At 40.9% G+C, this 23700-nt stretch overlaps 1 protein-coding gene across 1 annotated transcript in view; it reads right to left on the bottom strand.

Annotated features, from left to right (window-relative positions):
* LOC307271431 (unconventional myosin-XVIIIa-like) overlaps positions 1-23700 on the bottom strand; it is a gene marked incomplete at its 3' end in the record, with an annotated part of 206986 nt that overhangs the window by 28704 nt on the left and 154582 nt on the right. Inside the window, exon 35 of the mRNA XM_080053890.1 lies at positions 1143-1259. Coding sequence (XP_079910016.1) covers positions 1143-1259 — 117 coding nt within the window. The remainder of the gene's footprint in view (positions 1-1142; positions 1260-23700) is intronic.

Genomic DNA, 23700 nt, shown 5'->3' with positions numbered 1-23700 from the left:
GTAATGGAGCTTGCCAAATACTGCCGCTTTACAACAATGATTCAATTGCCAGGGATGGATAGTGTTAACACAAGTCAATGGTTTAGCTTGATTCAGCTAGTTTACCTTTAAATGAACCTGGGATCGTGATATGTGTAATATCAAGCCTAGACTGTCATCACACTACAACTATGTACGTCTGTTGTGGCAAAGTTCAACTTACTAAAATATGTGAAATGTACTTGGGTTTCAAACAGAAACGAGCTGAAATGTGTCGTTTGCTAGGATTTCATTGGCTGGAGTTGCATCATCACATACCAGTTGAGCCTCAGTAAATGGATAGTTTGGTATTTAAGTGGGGTTGTATGAGGTACTTATGGAAAGTCAGTGTGTTACCTGATTTGAAGGACTTCGGTGAGACGTAGCTGTAGCAGAAGTCAGCATTGTAATGTTGAAGAGGGGGCCGGCGGAAGAAACAGTTTTTTGGCCTGGTATATAAATGCTTATCTAAAAATAAATATCCGTTCAATTGTATGCTACATTTAGGATTTTTTCACTTCTGAGACTGATATGCCTCACTGCTCTGGCAGACAGCCGTTTATTTTTGCACCTTTTTCAAGCGTAGTTGGCCATGCATTACTACTCCAGCCGGTGCAGTGCAGGGTATCAGTCCACAAATCAGCAGACAAAATATTTTAAATTTAGTGTACCAATTGAACAGATAAATATTTTTTAGGTAAGCATTTATTTATAATGGCGTAAAAAAGTTTTTCTGGCCCCCTTCCAAAACAGTTGAAGGCTGAGTCCCAAACCCTTAGAATGACTGTGCTGACTGCCATCTCCATTAAGTAAGCTTCTATAGGTACCACATACAACCCCACTTCTGAACTATCCCTTTAAATTTGTAGGTCTTTATATTAAAACAATCATGAAATCGTCATAAGTCAAAGTAGGAGACTAATGAACTAAAATACAATAAGCACACACACATTAAAAAGTAAATGAACAGTCAAATTCAAAAGCACTTTAAAATAAATTTTGTTAAAAATAAATATTTTTCTATATTTCAAACCAATTAATTAATCAATAATGTAAATAATAAAACTGTGTAAGGAAATGGAAGTAGTCTATAATTGTTGGGGAGTCCATGTTAGTGCACAGACCTGGGCCACAGCAGCCTTGTGTTTCTTCATGAGCTCGTTGAGATCCTCCTGGTCCTCCTCCATCCTGGACTGCAGGTCATTCTTCTCCCTCTGCAGACGACTCAGCTGTTCCTCCAGCTGGAGCACACAGAGCAAAGACATCTGTCACTTCATCAACCCACACTATGTCAGGCTAAATGAGGCATACGCTGTCAGCTGCTTCTCCCACCTAAAGCCGCAATATCTTTGTTAACAGTTAGGAAAATGAAATAGTCCAAGACATAGGGTCAATTTCTATTTTTAGTTTTTAAGAAAGGATGGCGAGCGAACCCATGACATTGAGCTGTATCCTAGTGTGGGTTAGACTTCCTTGGCAGACAGAAGAAGGGAGCATTGTTTGCATTGCTTTTTATTTAAAGCTCACATATTATGCACTTTGCTGTCAATTTTATATGGTCTAAGTAGTCCCTAATACTTATTTTTTTAGATGTTTGCTGAAAAACATTTATTGTAGCAAGCCTCTATACCCTGATTGTCCTCTGGTCTCAGGATGACCTATATTTGTGCGATCTGGCTGGCCCCTCCCACCTCTCTGCCGGGCTTTCTTTAAATGGCCATGGGGCTCTCCCACCGTCTCTGCCGTGCTCTCGCGATACTAGAGAGACACTACGTGAGTCTACAGTGTTTACTCGGAGGCTCCGGGCCGGAGCTAAGCTAAGAGAACAGTTTGACATGACCTGACATGATTAAAACCAGTGAAAACAGTAGCTTCAAAGTTTGATTTCAACAGGAATATATTCCCATCCTTTGTCATGTTAAAAACGAGTCCTTTTCAGACTGGAAGCTACATGGGCGCTAACGCTAAAAATAAGACTCAGACGATAAAATAAACTAAAAGTACCACACAAATCGGTGAAAAAAATATTTTCAAAATTGACTTCCACACTATTAAGTTACAATTCTTTGTCCTGTTAAAAACAAGGTATTTCCAGACTGGTGTGGGTAATAGAATTATGTTTTTATGAGCAAAAGCTGAATGCTTGTCCCAAAGCTAAATAGCTATACACCAGCCAGGCAAAAATACCAATAAAAACATTTCTTCCAGTTTCACTGTTTGCAAAAACCCACAAGTAGCTTCCTATCCGTTGTGTTATTAAAAACGAGGCATAGACTGCTGTGGTTAAGATAAATGAGTGGAGTATGAGCAAAAACATTCTGTGTTGGTGTATGTAACATTCAGGCTGTACTATGGGCATCTTGTCGCTTAGTGGGGAAAGCAACATGGCTGTCCCTCGGAAAATTTTCAAGAAGATCTCACGGATCTCGGGCACGGGATCTCGGGGCCGTGGACCAATAAGAAATGGGGGGGTGGGGTTATCATAGACTACTGCACGGTGGACATTTCTGGTTACTAATGTGGGGGGGGGGGGGGAAGCATCGGAAGCATGGACATATAAAGAAAATATGGGGATGTGGCTGTGCCGACTATTAACGTAATAGTCGGCGAGAATTCTGACTGGAGTATATTGGGGGGGAGGGGTGGGGGTTTCAGAAAGGGGGACAGTGAGAAAAGGAGAGATTGTTATTTTTTTTGATATTTTGGCAGTCTCTAGGCACACCGTGGCCCCATGGATATGTTAGAACACATTTAAAAAGTGCATTTAGCATAATATGTGACCTTTAAAAGGGGCTCTTGAGCATCTTCTCTCCTCATCTTGCCTCAGTGGTGAACGTCAGAGAATCAGCCTATCTATTAGATCACAAGGTCTGGTTGGGAATGCAAAGGGGCAGGTTTGGTTATTATCAACAATTTAGATAATTAATCATTTCTATTAAATTAATAAATATCAATAAGGATTATTAATAGGAATTAATTACAAAACGGGGCACCATCCTGGAATACAGGAAACAATAACCTAAACAAGCTTGCAATCTGTTGACCCAGATTGTCAACAGACTGTTTCTGTCTTTGATTGTTTTTTTTTTAAAGCCTCCGGTGGACAGGTGTTGAAAACTACAGTAGCATGTATGCTAACTTAAAACAATGCATCTGGTAGTCCAATGAAATAAAATCTACAATACAATACAATGCCCCATACACCGGGAGGACTAAACTGAGGGTGCAGGATTTAGCTCATATGCTAACTCCTTTTGATAAGCTCCAGCAGACACTGAGGCTGAGTACTGAAAGCACACCGTAAAAACTCTAACTCCTGCATTAAAAATGCTGCTTCAATAAAAGTTAGTTTTACCAATTAGAAGTAATTTGTAAAAATGTGGGATTACAGATGCAAATTAGCTGTTAGCTAACTCCGGCGCAATTGTTTTTAAATTGTGCACTCTCCATATAAAAATAAATAAATCAATCAATAAAAAGATTTTTGGGAATATTAATGGCTGGTGTGGCTATTTAAATGTTTTACTTGCACCATCTCCATAAATAGGTGTAAGATGTGACTAAATGGTCATCTGGAGCCGTGCTTTAGTCATGACACTCTATACAGCAGATGTTTTCATGTGAAGGAAGCTCTTGTTAACTCCTACACAGCCCCTCCTCTGATCACAGGGCCCAATGTGGGTTATTGAAGGTCCCAGTCATTGCATATGAGATTATCCAATCAGAGGCTAAAAGCTAGCAGCATATGTCTGGTCTACCTTCAGCTGAGGGGAGGGACTTTGCTGAAGTGATCCTATTTCTGTAATGACTGGGATGATATACAAACGAGGGAGAGAGGTGGTGCAGGGCTATGGCTTAATAAATCATGACTAATGTGTCTATGTGAAAAGGCTAATGAATCCATTTGCACACAGCGAGTAGATGTGGAATGGGGACAGGCGGAGCTGACACCGTTGCATCCATCTTATTAGGATAAAGGATGTGGAACCAATTACTGAATCTAAACACGGCTTCAAAGCACAGATGTATTTATTCCTTATCTATTTTTATTAACAGCCCCCACTGCTGAGGTGTACTTATTCACTTACTAAAAATATCCATTTGGAATCTGGGCCAGATTTAATTTGCATATCACACTTTCCCTTTAAGTTGCACCGTTGGCCTGACTAAGTGCTGATAAAAGCTATTCAAGCAGGTCCAGCTCTGCAGCGCGCGCAGGGAGAATATGGGGATCAACTGATTGAACAGAAGTGGCATGCGGCAGCATTAAACTTTAATTTAGCACATTTAACAAAAGGCTGTAAGAGCAAATCTCAACCCAATTATGTGGCTCGGGCTCTTTGTTTTTTCCTCTTTTCTTTCTGTCAGATACCCGCGGCCCTCTGAAAATAAAGCTGTCCAAAAAAGGCAAGACAATTTTCTGAAAACACTGCAATTACGGCGATGGAGTTGTGGTAGAAAGTTGTCGTGAACATCGAATACAAATTGGCACGTAATGTTTTTGTGTTTATTTCGCAGCTGCCGGCATACTCACTGGTGTTTGCTTCTCTCACTCTTTCCTGTGGCTCTCTGCCTCACATGCATTGCGCTCACTCTCCCCTCCCAGCCTGAGTCTCCTGGGCACGCACGTGTGAGGTAGTCTGCGGTGCGCAATATGTACATGGGTGCACTCTGTATGCGTGTTGGTGTTTACCTTTACCACTATGTGAACACAACGAGTGGGAGAAAAGAAAGACGAGATCAGCTATGGCCTGAACCTTGGCTTCCCCAGGTCTAACTGATCCTCTCCCCACAAGTGGCCTAGATAAGTGACTTGGCCCTTATATTACCAAACTCACACTTCAGGAGATTCACAACCAGGCCAGCACTTTCCAACCTCAACAGCTCATCAATATGCGCAATGTGATCTTTCCAAGACAAAAAGTACACAACATCATCAATGTAGGTTACCACCTTTGTAAGCCCTGCTGTAATAGTGTTCATTAACCTCCTTAATATATCAGCTCTGAAAAGCAGCACCAGCTTGTATCCTTTAAGGAGATCGAAATTGGACACAAAACTAGCCTGTCCAATTCGATCAATTCAATCCTCTAACCTAGGGATGGGATAAGGGACGGGCATGTGTCACAGTGACCACTGACATACCGTGGCATATGTGCCGCTCAGTAACGGTAAATGCTGGTCCCAACAATGGTATCCTGCGCTCCGCACATCACACCAGCACGCCCCGTCTCCCCCTATAATTTCACTATAAATATTGCCGTAAATGTAAAGCTATATATATTTGGTCTTTACTGACACTATATCACAACATAACGCCTTAAATAAAGGGATGTAGGTGAGAACGGGGTAAGTAGGCACACTTTTTTACTCTAGTGAGAATTGCTTATCACCTAAACATCTTTCAATAGTCATTCCTACATTAAATTGAAGCTTAAGGTGTTGGCTTGAAATGTGTACCCCTCACTTTTTCTATCTTATTGTAATAAAGAAGAAATTAATCATCAAAGACACCCTTACACATTGTGACAACCAACCCCATCAAGGGGTCGGTTGTCAAACACTATGGGGTTGTTTGTCACAATGTTATCTTAAAGCGGCAACGAGTAACTTTTAAATATCTTTTAAACAGCTTCATGTTTCCTCTCATAATCATAAATTACCTTTAACAGCAAACGAGACCATCAGTGCAAAGAAATACGTTTTTATATAGTTTTTATTACTGCATTTGATCTGGTCGTACACCCAGTCCGATTTTCGATTCACGCGTGCATGCTCTATGGTCACATATCCGTATTGGTCACAGATTTCAGTGAGGCGCAGGAACGCGATTTGAGAAGCCTATCCCTCCAGGTGAGGGAAGGGGAGCGGGAGCCTTGTTTGAGACAGTTGTTTGTCGTCATAATGACCGATAACGGGGCTGAACCATAAAAGAAAAAAAAAGAAAATGCAATGAAGAAAAGCTAAAAGGGAGAGTGATAGTCGGGCGGGAGGGCGTTGCCAAGCAACGTATACACAATTTCACGCAGCGAAACTAGACTGCAGTGTTTACTCCTAAATGAATGAGCGGTAGCCTACTAAAACAAAGTTTACTTTGCCTCACCAGCATCATCAGATGACCATTATTCATCGGAAATAGTCATTATTTACAACATAAACACATTACCTCATCGTGATCCATACTAACTAACTGCCATCTCTCGTTCATTCGCTTTGTGTGAGGACACGGGGACTCGTTCAGCTCCGTGAGAGGTGACAATGCATCAACTCATTGCAATCAGGTGTGTTTAGCACTTACTGGCATTAGTTGATGCTGTGTCACCCATAGACTCACGGAGCCGAAAAGAGTCCGGTGCCCTCACACTTTCAACACACGGACACGCACCATATTGCTTCCTGATTATTTGAATCTTGCACGCCTGCACGAGCTACAAAACAGCTTCACGACAGCTGGCGTCGTAATAATACTACCGCTTTTGTTCAAAGGTGTCGCCAACGTGCCGACTTACTCGTAGTAGCTTTAATGGGAATACTCTTAAAAAGAAGGCAAGAAAGTAGAACTAAATTTGAAAGTTTAATTGCATTGTCAAGTTGACAAATAGGCCTATATAACTTACTGTAGCCTTGGCAGCTGGTCTAGTTTGGGATGCACTGGGTTGTTTTGATTTTGTTGCCCTTTTTTCTTTTGCATGCTAGCTGCCTTTTCCTGCTCTATTCTTTCCTTCTCTGGGGTGTCAGTGAGGATACAGCTTGACAATTTCTTTCGTTATTGGGTTCCTTTTCTGGCTGCAGCCTTGAGATAACATGTGACAACCAACCCCCCAAAAAATGTGACGACCAACCCCAACTTGAATTTCTTGCTAGCATCAAGGCCAACAACCATCTGACAACTAATTAGCTTGCTAACCACAATCTAAACTACCCTTGTGTGTTTACCCTTCACACTTTGTATGGGTAACAAGTGTTTTGTTATAAACCCATTGTGTAAAAGCCTAGACGAAAAATACTGAGAAGCTAAATATTTTCAATTTGACATGAAAAACACAGCAGTCTAACACCAAGGAAGACTATGTAGGTGACCTCTGAGCCCAATTCTGGATATTTACATACCAAAATTTTACAGGCAGCGCCTTCTGGTTCCGAGATATAACGATTGTGACAACCATCCCGTGTGACAAATTACCCCGTTCTACCCTATACGTTTCTCTGGTCCGTTCTGTTGTTAGGATATGTGCAATCTGTTTGTTGTTGCTTTTGAAATGACATATTTGTTTTGTATGATAGGTGCCAGGTTGTTAATTTTTATACACAGGTTGAAATGAAAAGAACAGATAAAAAACAACTTATGGCACTTCAAAACAAACAAAAGAAACATAAAAAAAATACCAGAAATAATCCCTCCCAAGTCACTGCCAGTTCACAGAGCCTGAAATGAGCACAAAAAAAGGTCCCTATGCTCTCTGAAACCCTGCACTGGAAGGCCGAAGTGAGTACCTAATTTTCTCTAGCTTAAGGCAGGATATGACATCTTTTAGCCATTGTGTATGAGTGGGCGGGACAGGTTCCCTCCACCTCAACAAAATGGTTCGCCGGGCCAGAAGAGAGGCAAAAGGTATAGTGTGTCGCTTAACTGCAGTTAATCCAACCACCTCGTCAGTGACCCCAAAAAGTGCAATTAGAGGTGTTGGTTCCAACTTTATGTTTAACACCTGAGATAATGTTTGGAAGACCTCTACCCAGAATTTGTTAAGGCTGGGGCACAACCAATACATATGAAGTAGAGAGGCTTCATAGATGTTACATCTTACGCACAGTGGACTAACATCAGGGTAAATTGTGGATAATTTGGCTTTTGAGATATGAGCCCTATGAACCACTTTGAATTGGATCAGGCAATGTCGAGCGCATATAGAGGTGGAATTAACATGTTTAAGAATGGAGCTCCATGTATCTTCCGCTAAAGAGAAGCCCAGGTCCCCTTCCCATGCTGCTTTGATCTTGTCCATAGAGGCATGTCTTAGATCCAACATCCTGCCATAGAACGCAGATCTCTTTTGAGATGGGTTGATAGAAAGAACAAAATCAACAAGGGTTGTGTCTGCTGGTATAGAAGAGCTGGTCAATTTGGATAGCACAAAATGTCTTGTTTGCAGATATCTGAAAAAAATCTGACCTTGGAAGACCGAAATTGTTGCTTAGTTGTGCAAATGATGCTAAAGTGTTACCCATATACAGGTTTTTGAAGCGCACAATACCCTTCTTATGCCATTCTTTAAAGACAGGATCTTGGGCTGAAAAGGTGGTTTGATGCAATAGCAGCAGGGAGAAGTTATGCAACCCAAAATGTTTCCTCAATTGAACCCATATCCTTAGAGAGTGTTTAACCACTGGATTTTTTAAAGATTTAATCGAGGTATGTAATGTATGTAATTCCATGGCTACCCAGTCAGGGCAAGTGGGCTGATTGTGAAAGAAAGACCAAAATTAAAGGCAGCGCAGGTTGGCAGCCCAATAGTAAAACTGAAAGTTTGGTAGAGCCAGGCCGCCAGCAGCTTTGGTTTTTTGGAGGAGGGTCTTATTGAGACGAGGCCGCTTACCTCTCCATATATATGAGGAAAGAGTTGAGTCGAGTTGGTCAAAAAATGACATGGGGATAAAAACTGGTAAGGCCTGAAAGAGGTACAACAACTTTGGTAGAATGGTCATTTTAATTGATTTACACCATTGCGTAATCGTTTGTTTGGTCTGATTAAACAGATTGATAAAGTTGTCTTTGAAAAGTTCCTTGTGCCTCTTTGTAACTGAAATGCCTAAGTACGAGCAGTATGACCGGTGCTTGTACTTCATAGTTAATGGGAAACAGTTTGCTTTTTCCAAGATTTATCTTATAGTCTGAAAATTGACTGAAATGATTGAGCAGTGACAAAGCAGACTGCATAGATGTGTCTGGGCTAGAAACAAAAGGCAGAAGGTCATCAGCATATAGGGAGACCTTATGCTGTGTGCCGCCCCTCCAAATACCGGCTATGTCCTCACAGCTACGAAAGGCTATGGCAAGGGGTTCAATGGCTAAGTCAAAAACATGGGGCTCAGAGGACACCCCTGGCGGGTTCCACGATGTAAGTCGAACGGCTTGGAAATCTGAGAATTTGTCCGAACTGAGGCTAAAGGGTGAGAGTATAGTAACCTGATCCACGATATAAAGTTTGACCCGAAACCAAATTTGTCAAGAGCCGCCCATAGATAACCCCACTCGACATGGTCAAATGCTTTTTCTGCATCAATTGACACGACACACTCAGGGATGTCCTCGGAAGCAGAGTAAATTATATCTAATAATCGACGTACGTTAAAGAAAGAATGTCTGCTCTTCACAAAACCAGTCTGGTCCTCAGATATAACCGTAGGGAGGACAGTCTCTAGTCTCCGAGCTAGAACCTTAGCTAAAATTTTAGCATCTGTGTTAAGGAGGAAAACTGGTCTGTATGAAGCGCAATTGGTTGGATCTTTATCTTTTTTGGCAATAAGAGTGATACAGGCTTCGGCAAAGGATGGAGGGAGAGAGCCTTGTCTGTAGGATTCAAATAGAACGGAAGACAACTGTGGGGAAAGAAGTACAGAAAACGTTTTAAAAAACTCTGCAGGGAAGCCGTCATGGCCTGGACATTTGCCTGATTGCATCGAAGAGATGGCTGCAGCTATTTCTACCTGTGATATAGGTTCTTCCAGTCTTTCCTTAAAATCCAATGAGAGTTTGGGAATGTTAAGACTGCTGAAAAAGTCAAGCAATACCTTCTGATCTGGTTGAGATTCGGAAGTGTAAAGCTTAGAATAAAAATCTCTGAAAGCGACATTAATTTGCAAGTGGTCTGAAGTTATCTGGCCATCAAGCATGCAAATTTTTGAAATATTCTGTCTCGCTTTGGCACCTTTAAGTTGATTTGCGAGCAATTTGTCAGTTTTATCACCATATGTGTAAAATGTGGCTTTATTTTTTAAAATTATGTGTTCAATTGAGTGAGTAGTGAGTAAGTCGAATTTGGTTTTGAGTTCCACTCGTTTTTTATAAAGAGTTGGGTTTTGAGTTTGCGCATATTGCTTGTCAATCTCTCCAATTTGATGAGCCAACTCCAAACGCTCTTTAGTGGATTGCCACTTCATCTTGGCAGTGTAAGATATGATCTGCCCCCTAAGGTAAGCCTTAAGGGCGTCCCATACAATCAAGCTAGATGTTTCAGTGGATATATTAGTAGAAAGAAAAAATGTTATCTCTCCCTTGATAAACTCCACAAACTTATCATCCGAGAGCAAAGTTGAATTGAATCGCCACTGCCTTCTCTTTTGAGGGAGATCTGGAAGGGACAAGGCCAGAGAAATAGGGGCATGGTCAGAAATGACAATACTCTGATAGTCACAGGAATGAACCAGGGGTAAAATATGGTTATCAAGAAAGAAATAGTCAATTCTAGTATACGTATGGTGGACATGTGGAAAAAAAAGAGAATTCCTTATCCTGTGGGTGTAAAGAGCACCACACATCACCTACACCATAATCGGAGAGAAAGGCTTGAATAAAACAAGCTGATTTACTCACTACACTGGGGTTAGTAGAGGATCGGTCTAACCAACAGTTGAAGTCACCGCCAAGTATAATAGAGTATGTGTTCGGGTCTGGAAGTAATGAAAACAACCGCTCAAAAAAACCTACATCATCTACATTGGGGGCGTATACATTGACAAATACTACAAGGGAGTTGTATAATTTTCCAGTCACGATTACATACCGGCCAAACTTGTCCGAGGTCACATTATGTGGCTCAAAGGAAATATTCTTGCTGATCAGAATTGAAACTCCTCTAGCTTTAGCCTGAAAGGAAGAGTGGAACCTCTGCCCCGCCCAACCCAACAAGAGACGGTCATTGTCTGAGCTACGGATATGAGTTTCTTGCAAGAAGGCTATTTCTGTTTTGAGTTGTTTGAGATGTGAAAACACTTTTCTTCTTTTAACAGGGTGGTTTAAACCTTTGACATTCCAGCTTACTATAGTGAGGTGTCTATCCATGAATCATAAATAGAAATGTTAAGTTGTTATGTAGATACAGTGAACCCAATGGAAGTCTGAATGCAAAGCAACGGGTCAGTGCAGGTTGAAAGTGACTAGTGTACAACGATGGGCTTAAATACATTGCTAAAGCGTTACTGGCAGTGACACATGAAAATATGACTGCAGCTTTAAATGTACGGTTGTAAACATTATAGAAGAGCCGAAGCTAGAACACCACAGCGTGCATAAAGGGGCAGACAACATGCGGCAACAGCACACCCCCCACAAAACAAAATGAACACCACCTGGACATAGTTTCTAATTTAAAATACACGTATATTTGAGTGTGGCCTTTTGTATACATCCTGTACCTTTTTAGTAAGTAGACAAAACACCCGGATAAGGGCGCACAATCAGCTGTGTAGCAAAACACAGAGCTAACTGAAAGCTGCACGTCTGTCTTCTATGGCTACAATGTTACCTCTCATCCAGTGGATTAAGCGTCCTTAACCCTCTGAACCCTAGGGCTATTTTGGCCGTTTTGCATACTTTTGATCAATCCTTACTAAACTACAGTAAGAAATGTTTATCATGCCAAAGTTTGGTATCTTTTTGTTCTGAACACCCTAACCTATATGACCTGATAGTTATTTATTTCATTTTGATAAATGATCATATTGGACCAAAAACCACATGATAAATGTAAAAACGGATTAAAAAATATATTATTGCTACCATGGGTAACTCAATCATTCATATTGAATTTTTTTGAAAGCTGAAAATAAATACATGGAATGTTTTTATGGTAATTTAAAAGTTTGATTGAGGTGGCATCAACCTTCATACAAATTTTATGAACAAATAGCAGGTGAATACATAGGCGTTTTCCCCAAATTCCTCAAAGTTCTGTCAATCATAACACAGAGGGCACATACAAAAATGTTAAGCTTGCTGTGTTTGGTATATTTTGTTTCAGTAAAACTTCACCTACATTACCTGCCAGTTTTTTTTTCAATTTGACATAATATTTGACCATTATGGACCCAAACCACAAAAAAAAGGAAAAAAAAACATATTTTTTTCATATATGCCTTTTTATTAAAAAAAGCTAGGCCTAGGTAGACCTATATAATAACACATACAGTATATGGATACATATATGACATGTATATGTAAAGAACAGATTATTAGGCTACTGTGTCTGTAGGCTACACGTTATGAAGGCTGGCTGCTGTGTGTGTACTCAGTGCTTCAGTCAGACAACAATGGCTTTATGTAGCCTACATTTAGTCATACTTTGACTCTGAGGATGAACTGTCCTCCTCCTTCATGTCAAAGAACAAGCTGATAGCTTGACTCACGTTCAAAGTTTTCTTCAATATGACTAAAACATTCTCAGTAGTCTATCTTCAAACCCCTCAGTACCTCTCAATCTTCCTCCGCGTCTGTCAATTTTGTTAGCTAGCAGCCTTGTCTCTCTCTCGCATAGAGAGACTCTCCCACAGCTCCCGCCCCCTGTCACTCTTCTTCTTCGTCTCTTTTGGTGTAGCTTCGTATCACTCCGCCAACCCCTGCCCCTCCTCCTCCCCTCCCTGGTAAATGCAGCCTGTTGAGTAGGAACTAGTTTCCGGCATCATTTTCTGATCGTAAAATGACTAAATAATGGCCGCGACCATCGAATTCTCATACTTTTGAGCCCGCGGAAATAAAATAGATATGTATCAACTTCAAACCATTATATCTCTGGTTATACTGGGTCAATTTAAATGAAACAAAGACTGGCATATAGCTTTAAGCCAGTACTTTCGACACACACCGCAAAGTTGGCCCCGCTCTAGTTTCTATGCTGCGTCAAGTAACGCAATGCTGCGTGACCAGAACGCAGTACTGCGGGCTCCTGGTTGGAAGGGTTAAACAGTGTCTTTATGAGGGTTTGGGGGACTTGTCGATGTATTTCTGTGTCTCCTAGGGTGAGTCGGACATCGTGACACGGAGTCGCGCTGGGTATAGAAGCGCAGGTCTCGGTCCCGATCTGTAAAGCTCTGCCATGACGTCCCGGTACTCTGCGCGCTGGCTCTGCACCTCAGGGCTGTAATCCTCCACGATCCGAATAGGCTTGCCACAAAACTCGAGCTGGCCTCTCCGTCGTGACTCTCTGATGAGTAGATCTTTGGTCTGGTATCGATGCAGGCGTAGGATGACTGGTCGCGGTCTCTGGCCGGGTGCCGGTCTAGCGTTAAGGGAGCGGTGGGCTCTGTCGACTTCTGGGGGATCTGGCATCATCTCGCTCCCGAAAACCTCCCGCAGCAAATCCGGAAAAATAACTCAGTTGGGCGGCCGGTTTCAGTGGATTCAGGCAGACCGAGAATGCGAATGTTTTGTCGCCGGCTTCGGCCTTCCAAGTCGGCTACTTTAGCTGTTAGCTTTGTGTTGTCACCACGCAGAGTGGAACAAATGGTCTCGAGGTCGCTGACACGCTGACTCAGGTCCTCAGCAGAAAGCTCCAGGGACGAGACGCGTTGACCATGGTCCTCCACTGTCAGTGTAATCTGGTCTAACTTTGTGTCGAGCTGAGCGAATGATTTTTTAAACTCGGCAGTCAGTGCCTTACGGTGCTCCTCAAGTAGCGTGTTTATCATGGTCTTTATAGCCCCCAAGCTAACGTTAGCATTAGCATCCTCGGAGTCGGCTTTTTACCCTTAGAAGCCATTTAGAGAGACGGCTGTACTTCCCTAAAGGAGTGTTTGACAGAAACGAAGAAAAAACTGAAGCCGTTTTGGTGTGATAGTATGAGTGCGGAATGTTATAAAAAGGTAGTTTACCGGAGCTCACGCTTAGTGCGTCCACTCCATCTAACTCTAAAACTGGAAGCCTTGACAGATGCTTTTGAAAACAGCCGGACTTGCTGTGGTGAGTGTAGTAAGCTTAGCCACCTGAGCAGGTCTGACTAATAGATAACAGAGATTTAGAGCTAAATGGCACATACCATTTTACATTATACCATTGTTGGGAGCGGCATCTACCGTTACTGAGCGGCACATGCCATGGTATGTCAGTGGTCTCTGTGGCACATGCCACAGGCCGATAAACGATCTCGGCGCTACTGCAGGTTTATATGCTGCTCATAAATTCTGTTACTAACAAATATTCTCCAGTTACAGGAAACAGGAACATTTTTGAAAAGTTGAGGTTACATTTTCAGTAAGTTTGCATATGATTCGTTATTTGCTGCCATTCTCTGTTTAAAGGTTGTCAGAAAAATAGTAATTCAATTCCCCTAGACTCCTTCCCCTATCCATCCACACATCCATCCCTCTCTTCTCGTCAGCTCCAGACCTGCAGCTGTGTCAACCCATTTATCTGTACTCTTCACACAAACTTATTAAGGTGTCAAGTCTGATTTCAATTAGGTTCAGCAATATGTAAAAACACTCAGTACTGACTTTTTAACACAACACTATGCAGGAGAGAATGAAACCTCACTGAAACAGTAGGGTCCATGTACGGCAGGAGAAATGTGGAAGCAGAGAGAAAAAAAATGCAGGTTGAGCGGCATGTTGAACCAGGCATAAAGAAAGAAAAGTCATGCTAAAAAGGACAGGGAAATAGAAAGGTCAAAAAAGATTAGTAAAGAACAAGGTAAGGCAAAGATGTGAAGAAAGAGCCATATAATGAGTTGGGATAGACTTCCGGTCTGGCGTGTTACGTGATGGCAGCAGGCCCCCGACCAATTTAACAAAAAGTGTCTGACAAACTCCTCGAATTTATTTCTTTTGCAAAGCGTTAAAGCTGTAGAAGAATTAACGGACGGACGAAAATGCCCAGAAGAAAAAAAAGTCACAAAAGTAGTGCAAAAATTGACGAAGAGGTCGACCAACTGTCGCTAGCTAGCAGCAACATGGAGGACAATATGACGCAGGAAGAATTAGCACTGAGCGGCGACGCTAACTTGGGCTTAATTCTGAAAGAACTACGAGACTTCAGGAAAGACTCTAACCAGCAACTCATTGGTATAAAGGAGGACATAAATAAAATACACCAAAGAATGGAAGAAGCAGAAGAGCGGATCAATGCGGCAGAGACTCGGATTCAGTCTTGGGAAGAGGTGGTATCTGGGTTGGTGAAACTACAGGAGCAAACGGAGGCTAAACTGACTGATTTGGAGGGGCGTTCGCGTCGGGATAATGTCAGAATATACGGAGTAAAAGAGGGAGCTGAAGACGGAACTACATCGGTGATTGCCTTTGTGGAAGAGATGCTGATGAGAGGTCTGGAGCTCCCCCCTCCACAGCTTTAAACATCGAAAGAACGCACCGGGCGCTCGGTCACAAACCCCCACCGGAGGCTGCGCCAAGATCGCTAGTGGTGAAGTTCTCCAGCTACAGAGTGAAAGAAGACGTACTCAAAAGAGCCTGGCAGAAAAGAGGTTTTGATTTCAAAGAAAAGAAGATACACTTGGACAACGACTACGCGCCGGAGCTGCAGCGGAGACGGCGGCAATATGCGGAAACGAAAGTGGCACTTAAGGAAAGAAACATAAGATTTCAGAGTCCTTTCCCGGCCCGATTGAGAGTATTTTTCGAAGACGGCACAGTGATCTACAACTCAGCTGAGGAGGCAACCGCGGACATGGTTGAGAGAGGGATACCAGTGACAGTTCTGAAAAACCCAACCTCCCTTCTGGACCAGATTAACCGGCTGACTTGGAGACCCAGCAGAAAGCAGGACAACAGAGTCTTAACGTCTCAAGCCAAACTTCAAGGAGCGGCTCCATGCTTTCCGACACCGGGACACTTGATAAGTATTAGCCTGAATTATGTCTGGCCATGCTAAAAGAACTTGGTAATTTAACCGGTAAAATAGAGTGTATTGATAACTACTTTTCAACTTTTTTTTCCTCCCCCTCATTACCGTGACTTCTACGTTAACATTTGATTAATGCATAGGGCATATGGGTGATATATGAGGTCGGGGCGCTACCTTGTGTTCGACATGGACCTAAGCACCAGCTTTAGAGCTGAAGAGGGCCCTCTCTCGTCAGGAGGAAGAGATTTTCCCTCTATATTCTCACTCCAACAGACACAGGCCAAAAATGTAGCCTCAAAATTGGAAGTCAACTTTGTTTTTCTTATATGTCTTTTTTATTTTCCTGTTACTGGTTAATGTTATAGTTCGTGCTACTGTTTGGTATAGCACCAGGGATGTAAGTTTTCTTTTAAAGATAGGACTGCAGGGACCTAAAATATTTGAAAAAAACGTTTAATGACAAGGTCAATTAAAGTACTTGCATACAATGTAAATGGTCTGGGAAATCCAATCAAGAGAAGTAAGGTCATGGCAAAACTAAAAAGAGAGGGAGTAGAAGTTGCTCTCCTGCAGGAGACCCACTTAACTGAACAGGAGTACCAAAAACTCCAGAGGTGGAAGTTCAATCAGTACTCATCCTCGTATAGCAAGGGCTCAAGGAGAGGAGTATCAATACTAATCTCAAATAATTTAGATTTCGAATGCATTTATGAAAAAAAAGACAGAGAAGGGAGATTTGTATTTATTCGGGGTAACTTGCAGGGTGTTTTGGTCACTTTTCTGAATGTATATGCTCCTCCGGGATCTGAATGGACATTTTATAAACAAATCTTTGAATTGATTACTTTGGAGGCTCAGGGAACCCTAATTTGTGGGGGAGATTATAATATCAGACTAAACTCAACAATGGATACATCAAAACCTCTTCACCAAGGTGGGGGAAAATACCCAAAAATATTAGAGTAATGATGGGGGAGCTGGGACTTTCAGATGTATGGAGAGACTTAAACCCAACTAAAAGGGACTACACCTTTTTCTCACATTCAGTTTACTCAAGGGTAGATTACTTTTTCATGTTTCAAAGAGATTTTTGTAAGGTTCAAAACTGTAATATTGAGACTATGGATTTATCAGATCACGCTCCGGTCTCCATGGACTTAATATTAGATCTTGAGAAGAAAAACACAATCTGCAGACTAAACACAGGAGTGTTGAACCAAATGAGGCCACAAATTAGGAAAGATATAAAAGATTATCTTAATGATAATGACAACGGAGAAGTGTCTCCCTTGATCCTTTGGGATGCTTGTAAGGCTGTCCTCAGAGGGAAGATAATTGGCTACAGCTCAAATCTAAAAAAGAAAAGAAAAGAAAATTTGGAGAAGTTAGAAATGGAACTTAAAAAGTTAGAAGATACACATAAGAAAACACTTAAAGAATGAAAATGGAAATAAACAAGAAAAAGAACGAATTGAATGAAATCCTCTCAAACGACATTAAGAAAAATTTGATCTTTTTAAGACAAAGATACTACGAAGCAGGAGGAAAGTCTGCTAGACTACTGGCCTACAAACTAAAAAAACAACAGGCAGGGAACACAATCCATAAAATTAGGGACCCTACAACAAATTCCATACATCCATATGATTTTTTTATGTATCCATAAAAGATATGCAACAATCATTTGAAGCTTTTTATAAGAACCTATATGCACAGCCTTTAGTAGAAGAATTAGAGATTGAGAAATGTTTTGATTTGATAAAACTACCTAAAGTAAGAGATGAACAAAATGACCAATTAATAAGCTTAATCACAGATAAGGAAATAGAAAAGGCAATTTCACATTTAAAACCTAATAAGGCGGCAGGCCCAGACGGCTTCCCCTCCGAGTGGTATAAGGAAATGAGGGACCTGATGACTCCAATTTTGAAGAATACGTTAAACTGTGTTCTCCAGACAGGTGCGACCCCCCCGTCATGGAGTGAAGCAGTGATCTCCTTGATACCAAAGGAGGGGAAAGATAAACTTGATTGTGGAAGCTATAGGCCAATAAGTGTACTTAACCAAGATTACAAGATTTTTACCCACATCTTGGCAAAAAGACTTGAACAAATTCTCCCCCAAATTATAAGTCTAGACCAGACAGGTTTTATTCAGCAAAGACAGACACAAGATAATATACGTAGAACGCTACACGTAGTCGATTATATATCAGAAAATAAAATCCCTGCAGTACTAATGAGCCTTGATGCGGAAAAAGCTTTCGATAGAGTCAATTGGAATTTTTTTATATAAAACACTAGAGAAATTTGGTTTTCATCAACATTTATTAAAACTATTCAAGCCTTATATAACAGCCCAATAGCAAAAAATAAAATAAATTGAGCCTTATAAAAATGTTTCAACCTTAAGAGAGGGACTAGACAGGGTTGTCCGAATAGCCCATTACTATTTGCAATTTACATTGAAGCTTTGAGTTTGGGGGTCATCCAAGATGAAAAGGTAACACTTTATAATAACTCGTTAATAGATCATTAGTAAACTCTTAATTAATGATTATTAATGATTTGTTACGTGTTTGTTAGCAGTTTGTTAAGGATTTATAACAATGGTAGATAGTTAATATCTTAATAATTGAATCAGTTCATCTGGGAGGTAATCCGAGATTAACTGATCACGTCACGTTCAAGTCCATGGCATGCACAGTGTGTATTGAGTTTATTTAAAAATATTTGAAAATGGGGCTGCCCTCAGTTGCCCATGCACTGTGTATAGTCTATAGCCTATTTCAGCCTCGTCCCAGATGAACTGATTCAATTATTAAGCTATTAACTATCTACCATTGTTATAAATCCTTAACAAACTGCTAACAAACACTTAACAAATCATTAATAATCATTAATTAAGAGTTTACTAATGATCTATTAACGAGTTACAACGGATAGTTATTATAAAGTGTTACCGATGAAAATATTACCGGCATCAATATGCTAGGACTGGAACATAAACTCTCGCTTTTCGCGGATGATATTTTAATATATTTGTCCCACCCAGAGAAATCATTTTTGAAACTCCTATCATTCTTAGATATTTTCAGTGCTGTGTCAGGTTACAAATTGAATATTGCCAAAACCCAGATACTGAGTTTTAATTACAAGCCTAGCCAAATTGTAAACTCTAATATTCAACTCAAATGGGATCTAAATCACATCAAATATTTAGGAGTAGTCATTCCAAAAGAACTAACAACATTGTATAATTTAAATTTCAACCCCTTGAATCAGAAAATAAAAGAGGATATAAAAAGATGGAATTTATTACCTATATTGAGCTTTGAATCACGAATTGAATCAGTAAAAATTAATGTATTACCTAGGATGTTGTATTTATTCCAGACTCTCCCAATTGAAATAACAGACAAACAATTTAATGAATGGGATAAATTAATTTCACGGTATATTTGGCATGGGAGAAAACCAAGAATAAAATTTCGTACTATCCAACTAGCCAAAAATAAGGGAGGACTTGCACTCCCTTGTCTGAAGGACTATTACACATCGGCCCAGCTGAGAAGCGTGTATTGTTGGTGCAACTCAGATTACTGGGCAAAATGGAAAGAAATTGAGGAGAACATATCCGGAGAGGTTCCAATCCAAGCAAGGCTAGGGGATAAAAGATTAATTAGAAACTTAATGGAAACAGATAATAAGTGCATCAATCTCTCATTGAAAACATGGTTAAACACTATCACTAGGTGTGACTTGCAAGAAGAAATGAAAATCCTGAAATGGTGCACTCATGACCTCGACTTTTTACCAGGCAAATTGGACGCAAATTATAAGGGCTGGGCTAAACAGGGTCTCTCCTCATACTGCACCTTCTTTAATAAGGGAACACTGAGCGACTTTCAAACGTTAAAAAGACTACATGGGTTGAACAATTGTGATTTTTTTAGATTTCTACAAGTACGTCATCACATCAATAGTTCCCTGTTAGTTAGTCAAAATGCCTTTGAAAACTCTTTAATGAAAGTTTTTATCAGTGCGTACAGGTCAGACTCTGGGTTTAAAGTAATCTCAAGATTATATAAGGGCCTTCAGGATATCAAACAGACAAGTACCACCTATATAAAACAGAAATGGGAAACTAAGAGAGGTATCCCAGAGGAAGTTTGGCTACAATATTGTGAATTTCAATGGAAAATATCAGTCTCATGGAGAATGTTTGGCTGGAAGAGTCTAAGTAGATTCTTCATTACTCCTGTCCAGTCATCTCATCACTCAGGCTCTTCCAGCTGCTGGAGGCAATGTGGCTCTGTGGAAGGCAATCACTACCACTTGTTTTGGGAATGTCCTAAAATCTTCACTTTCTGGCAGAAGATCCATACAGAGCTAGAATCTGTATTTGAGACTAAAATTAATTTTAATTGGGACGAACTACTTTTTGGTTTACTTCACTCAATCTTTACAAATTATCAAACAAAATACCTCTTTGGAATTCTTAGTATAGCTGCCAGGAAAGCAGTCATAAGGAAATGGCTAAAACCAGACATCCCATCTTTAGAAAACTGGTATGATATCATCCACGATATATTTGTAATGGAAAGAATAACGTTCTCCGTGAGGCTCCAGCAGAGCAAATTCGAAAAAATATGGTAAAAGTGGAAGAGATATATCTCCCAGAAACGACCTTCTTTTGTCTGATTGATCTGATCTGTTGTCTTTGGGTTTTTTATTTTTTATTTATTGTTATGTGTCTTGTTTTAAATACAACCCCTGCTGTACTTCTTATTTTATTCCACATTTTTTAAACTGAAACCACCCCCTGTTCTTTTTGTTCTTTTTATTGTCTCTGTATAAAAAAAAGGATGGAGCAGAGAATTTAAAAAAAATAATGAGTCGGGATAAGTGTGTGTGTTTTAAAGAAATTTAAAATGTGGTAAAAGAAGCAGAAAATGAAGGAGAGAGGATGTAATAAGGGGGGCAGCTCCGTGGGAACAGATGTGTCCTCTGACCCTTTATCTCTGGCTGAAGGCAATGATTTGACACATCTACTGCTGCTCTGCTATCAGCACAGATGGTGCAGCCTTAAAAAGACTTTAAACACAATGTACACTAACACCACTGACAAACATGTCCAATGTTTTGACAGCCTTAGCTATTTTTGTCCTATTCAAAGATGATATGTAGTTTAACTCATTCGTTATCTTGCCAACTGTCACCTGTACATGTGTCAGTGCAGGTGTGCTGTTAGAATTAAGCATGGTGGGCGCTCTGGTGGTGTAGTAGATAGAGCGCGTACCATATTGGCTCCGGCCTTCGTTGCAGTGGTCGCGGGTTCAAATCCGACACGTGGACCTTTACTGCAGGTCATCCCCCCTCTCTCTGTCTCCCCACACTTCAACTCTGTACTATCTAATAAAGCTTGAACATGCCAAAAAATAACCTTAAAAAAAGAAGAATTAAGCATGGGCCGATAACCGCTTTGAAAAAGTCAAGGTTTCAAAACCACATTAAAACTGCGAGCAGTGATGACCGGGCCCTCGCACTTTCGTGCTGGACGCCGTCCTGGCCTCGGCGCTCCGGGCGACCGCGTGAGAGAACGCGCCGCGGTCTCCTCCTCTTCGGAGCGCGCGGCATAGAAATACCTGTCACCGGAAGTGTGGAAGTTGCCGCGACGCGCTTAATACGGATGGTAGGACGTCCTCAGGCCTGGGCTCTTACCAGGCAGGTGAAGTTTGGAGCACATGGGACAGTGCAGAGCGAAATTACAGCGACTTCCTGTTTCGTGGCGATGACGCCGAGAAACTACGAAGGCCATGGAGCCGATAGAACCGGCTTCCCGTGTTATCATTGTCTCTAGACCTCCCTGAGCTGCTTTGAGGTTGTTTTGATCAAAGTTTGTCCGACATGTAGCTAAAGACTTTTATTTAATAAAACAATTAAATAATATATTAGAAGATGTGTGGCTTATCTCCACTGTTGGAGAAATAAAGTCCCATTGCATTAACCATTACCCTACATAGCATGTAAGGCTAAGAGAAGTCTTCAGTCCCTCTATTTGTAATGCAATACTGCCATCTAGTGGGCAGCCCTGTAAATAAGGGAGAACAAAGTAGAAAAAAGAACACAAAAATAGCTGACTTTCTGTGGGTAGAGGTCAGAACATGAAGATGATTTTCTTTGTAATTGTACAGAATCTATTTGAGAATATTTTGTGTTATAGTATTTTAACTTACTGCAATGCTTCATTATTGAAAAGGTTTAGTTTAAGCTACAGTGTTGCTACAGACGACTGAATATAATTAAGTTAGAGCTGCTTCCTGTTTAGTGGCGTTTCAGCCAATGGAACCAGCTTCCCGTGTTATCATGGTGGCTGTCTAGACCTCTCTGAGCAGCTTTGAGGTTGATTTGATCAAGTGTGTCGGACTTGGAGGTAAATAACCAACATGCAATATTTACTTGACCCAGCAGTTGGCGCTCTCACTTTTTCTTAATATTATTGTGTGGGCTTACTCAGGCCTTGGGTCTCATTAAGCATATCAAATGTTGAGAAGATCAGACTGAGTATAGTGGAGTTACAGCTACTTTCTGTTTACTGGCGAAGACGCCAAGCTACAGCGAAGGTGTTTTGACAGGTGGCGCTCTCACTTTCTATGAATATTAGTTTGGGTTTCCTAAGGCCTTGGGTGTCATCAACCATAACACATTTGGAGAAGATGAGACATAGTATAGTGGAGTTAGGCCAACTTCCTGTTTTTTTTGGCAAATATTTCAAATTAAAAGTCTTCCTGTTGATTTTGGGGCGGGGCTTCAAGAGGCTTTTTTGTTTTTCCTGGGATTTTACCTTGCTATATCAAATATTGTGCATCTAGGTGTAACACAGCCTGAGTTATGATCAATTAAAGGGTTCATGTTCACGTTTTTGATGTTTTTTGGCGAATGACGCGTCGGTGCTGCAAGACGGTGGTTCCGATTAAAACTAGCTTTCGGGTGTATCATCTTCCATGTCGGAGGACATACCCTATCATATTTTTTTTGCACAAAAAGTTGTTATGAGTCCATTTTACTCTTCAATCTTGCAGAGTAATGTGGAGTTATGACGTTTTGCTATATATGTTCCTGTTAGGAGTTTTGAATTTTTGACCATTGTGATGATTTGAGAGTCAGAAATTCACATATTTCAAAACAAAAGACTTCCTGTTGATTTTGGGGTGGGGCTTCAAGAGGCTTTTTTGTGGGGCCTGCAAAGATACATTTGGGTTTTAAATGTGGTGCAGCTAGGTACACTGTGTTCCAAATTATTATGCAAATTGGAATTAAGTGTCATAAACATTTAATTTTTTGTATTTAATTTAAACTCATGGATGGTATTGTGTCTCAGGGCGCTTTGGATCATTGAAATCAATCTCAGACACCTGTGATAATCAGTTTGCTAAGTAAGCCCAATCAAAGGAAATCTACTTAACAAGGACGTTTCACATTATTAAGAAGGCCACATGTTTCAAGCAATATGGGAAAGAAAAAGGATCTCTGCTGCCGAAAAGCGTCAAATAGTGCAATACCTTGGACAAGGTATGAAAACATTAGATATTTCACAAAAACTTAAGTGTGATCATCGTACTGTGAAGAGATTTGTGGCTGATTCAGAGCACAGACGGGTTTGTTTGGATAAAGGTAATATGAGGAAGGTTTCTGCCAGACAAATTCATCGGAATAGGAGAGCAGCTGCTAAAATGCAATCACAAAGCAGCAGACAGGTATTTGAAGCCGCTGGGGCCTCTGGAGTCCCGCGAACCTCAAGGTGTAGGATCCAGAAGTTTGCAGTTGTGC

The sequence above is a fragment of the Ammodytes marinus genome, assembly GCF_949987685.1.
Source record: "Ammodytes marinus genome assembly, chromosome: 3".
Taxonomy (NCBI): domain Eukaryota; kingdom Metazoa; phylum Chordata; class Actinopteri; order Uranoscopiformes; family Ammodytidae; genus Ammodytes; species Ammodytes marinus.
This window is presented reverse-complemented; position numbering and strand designations above follow the sequence as displayed.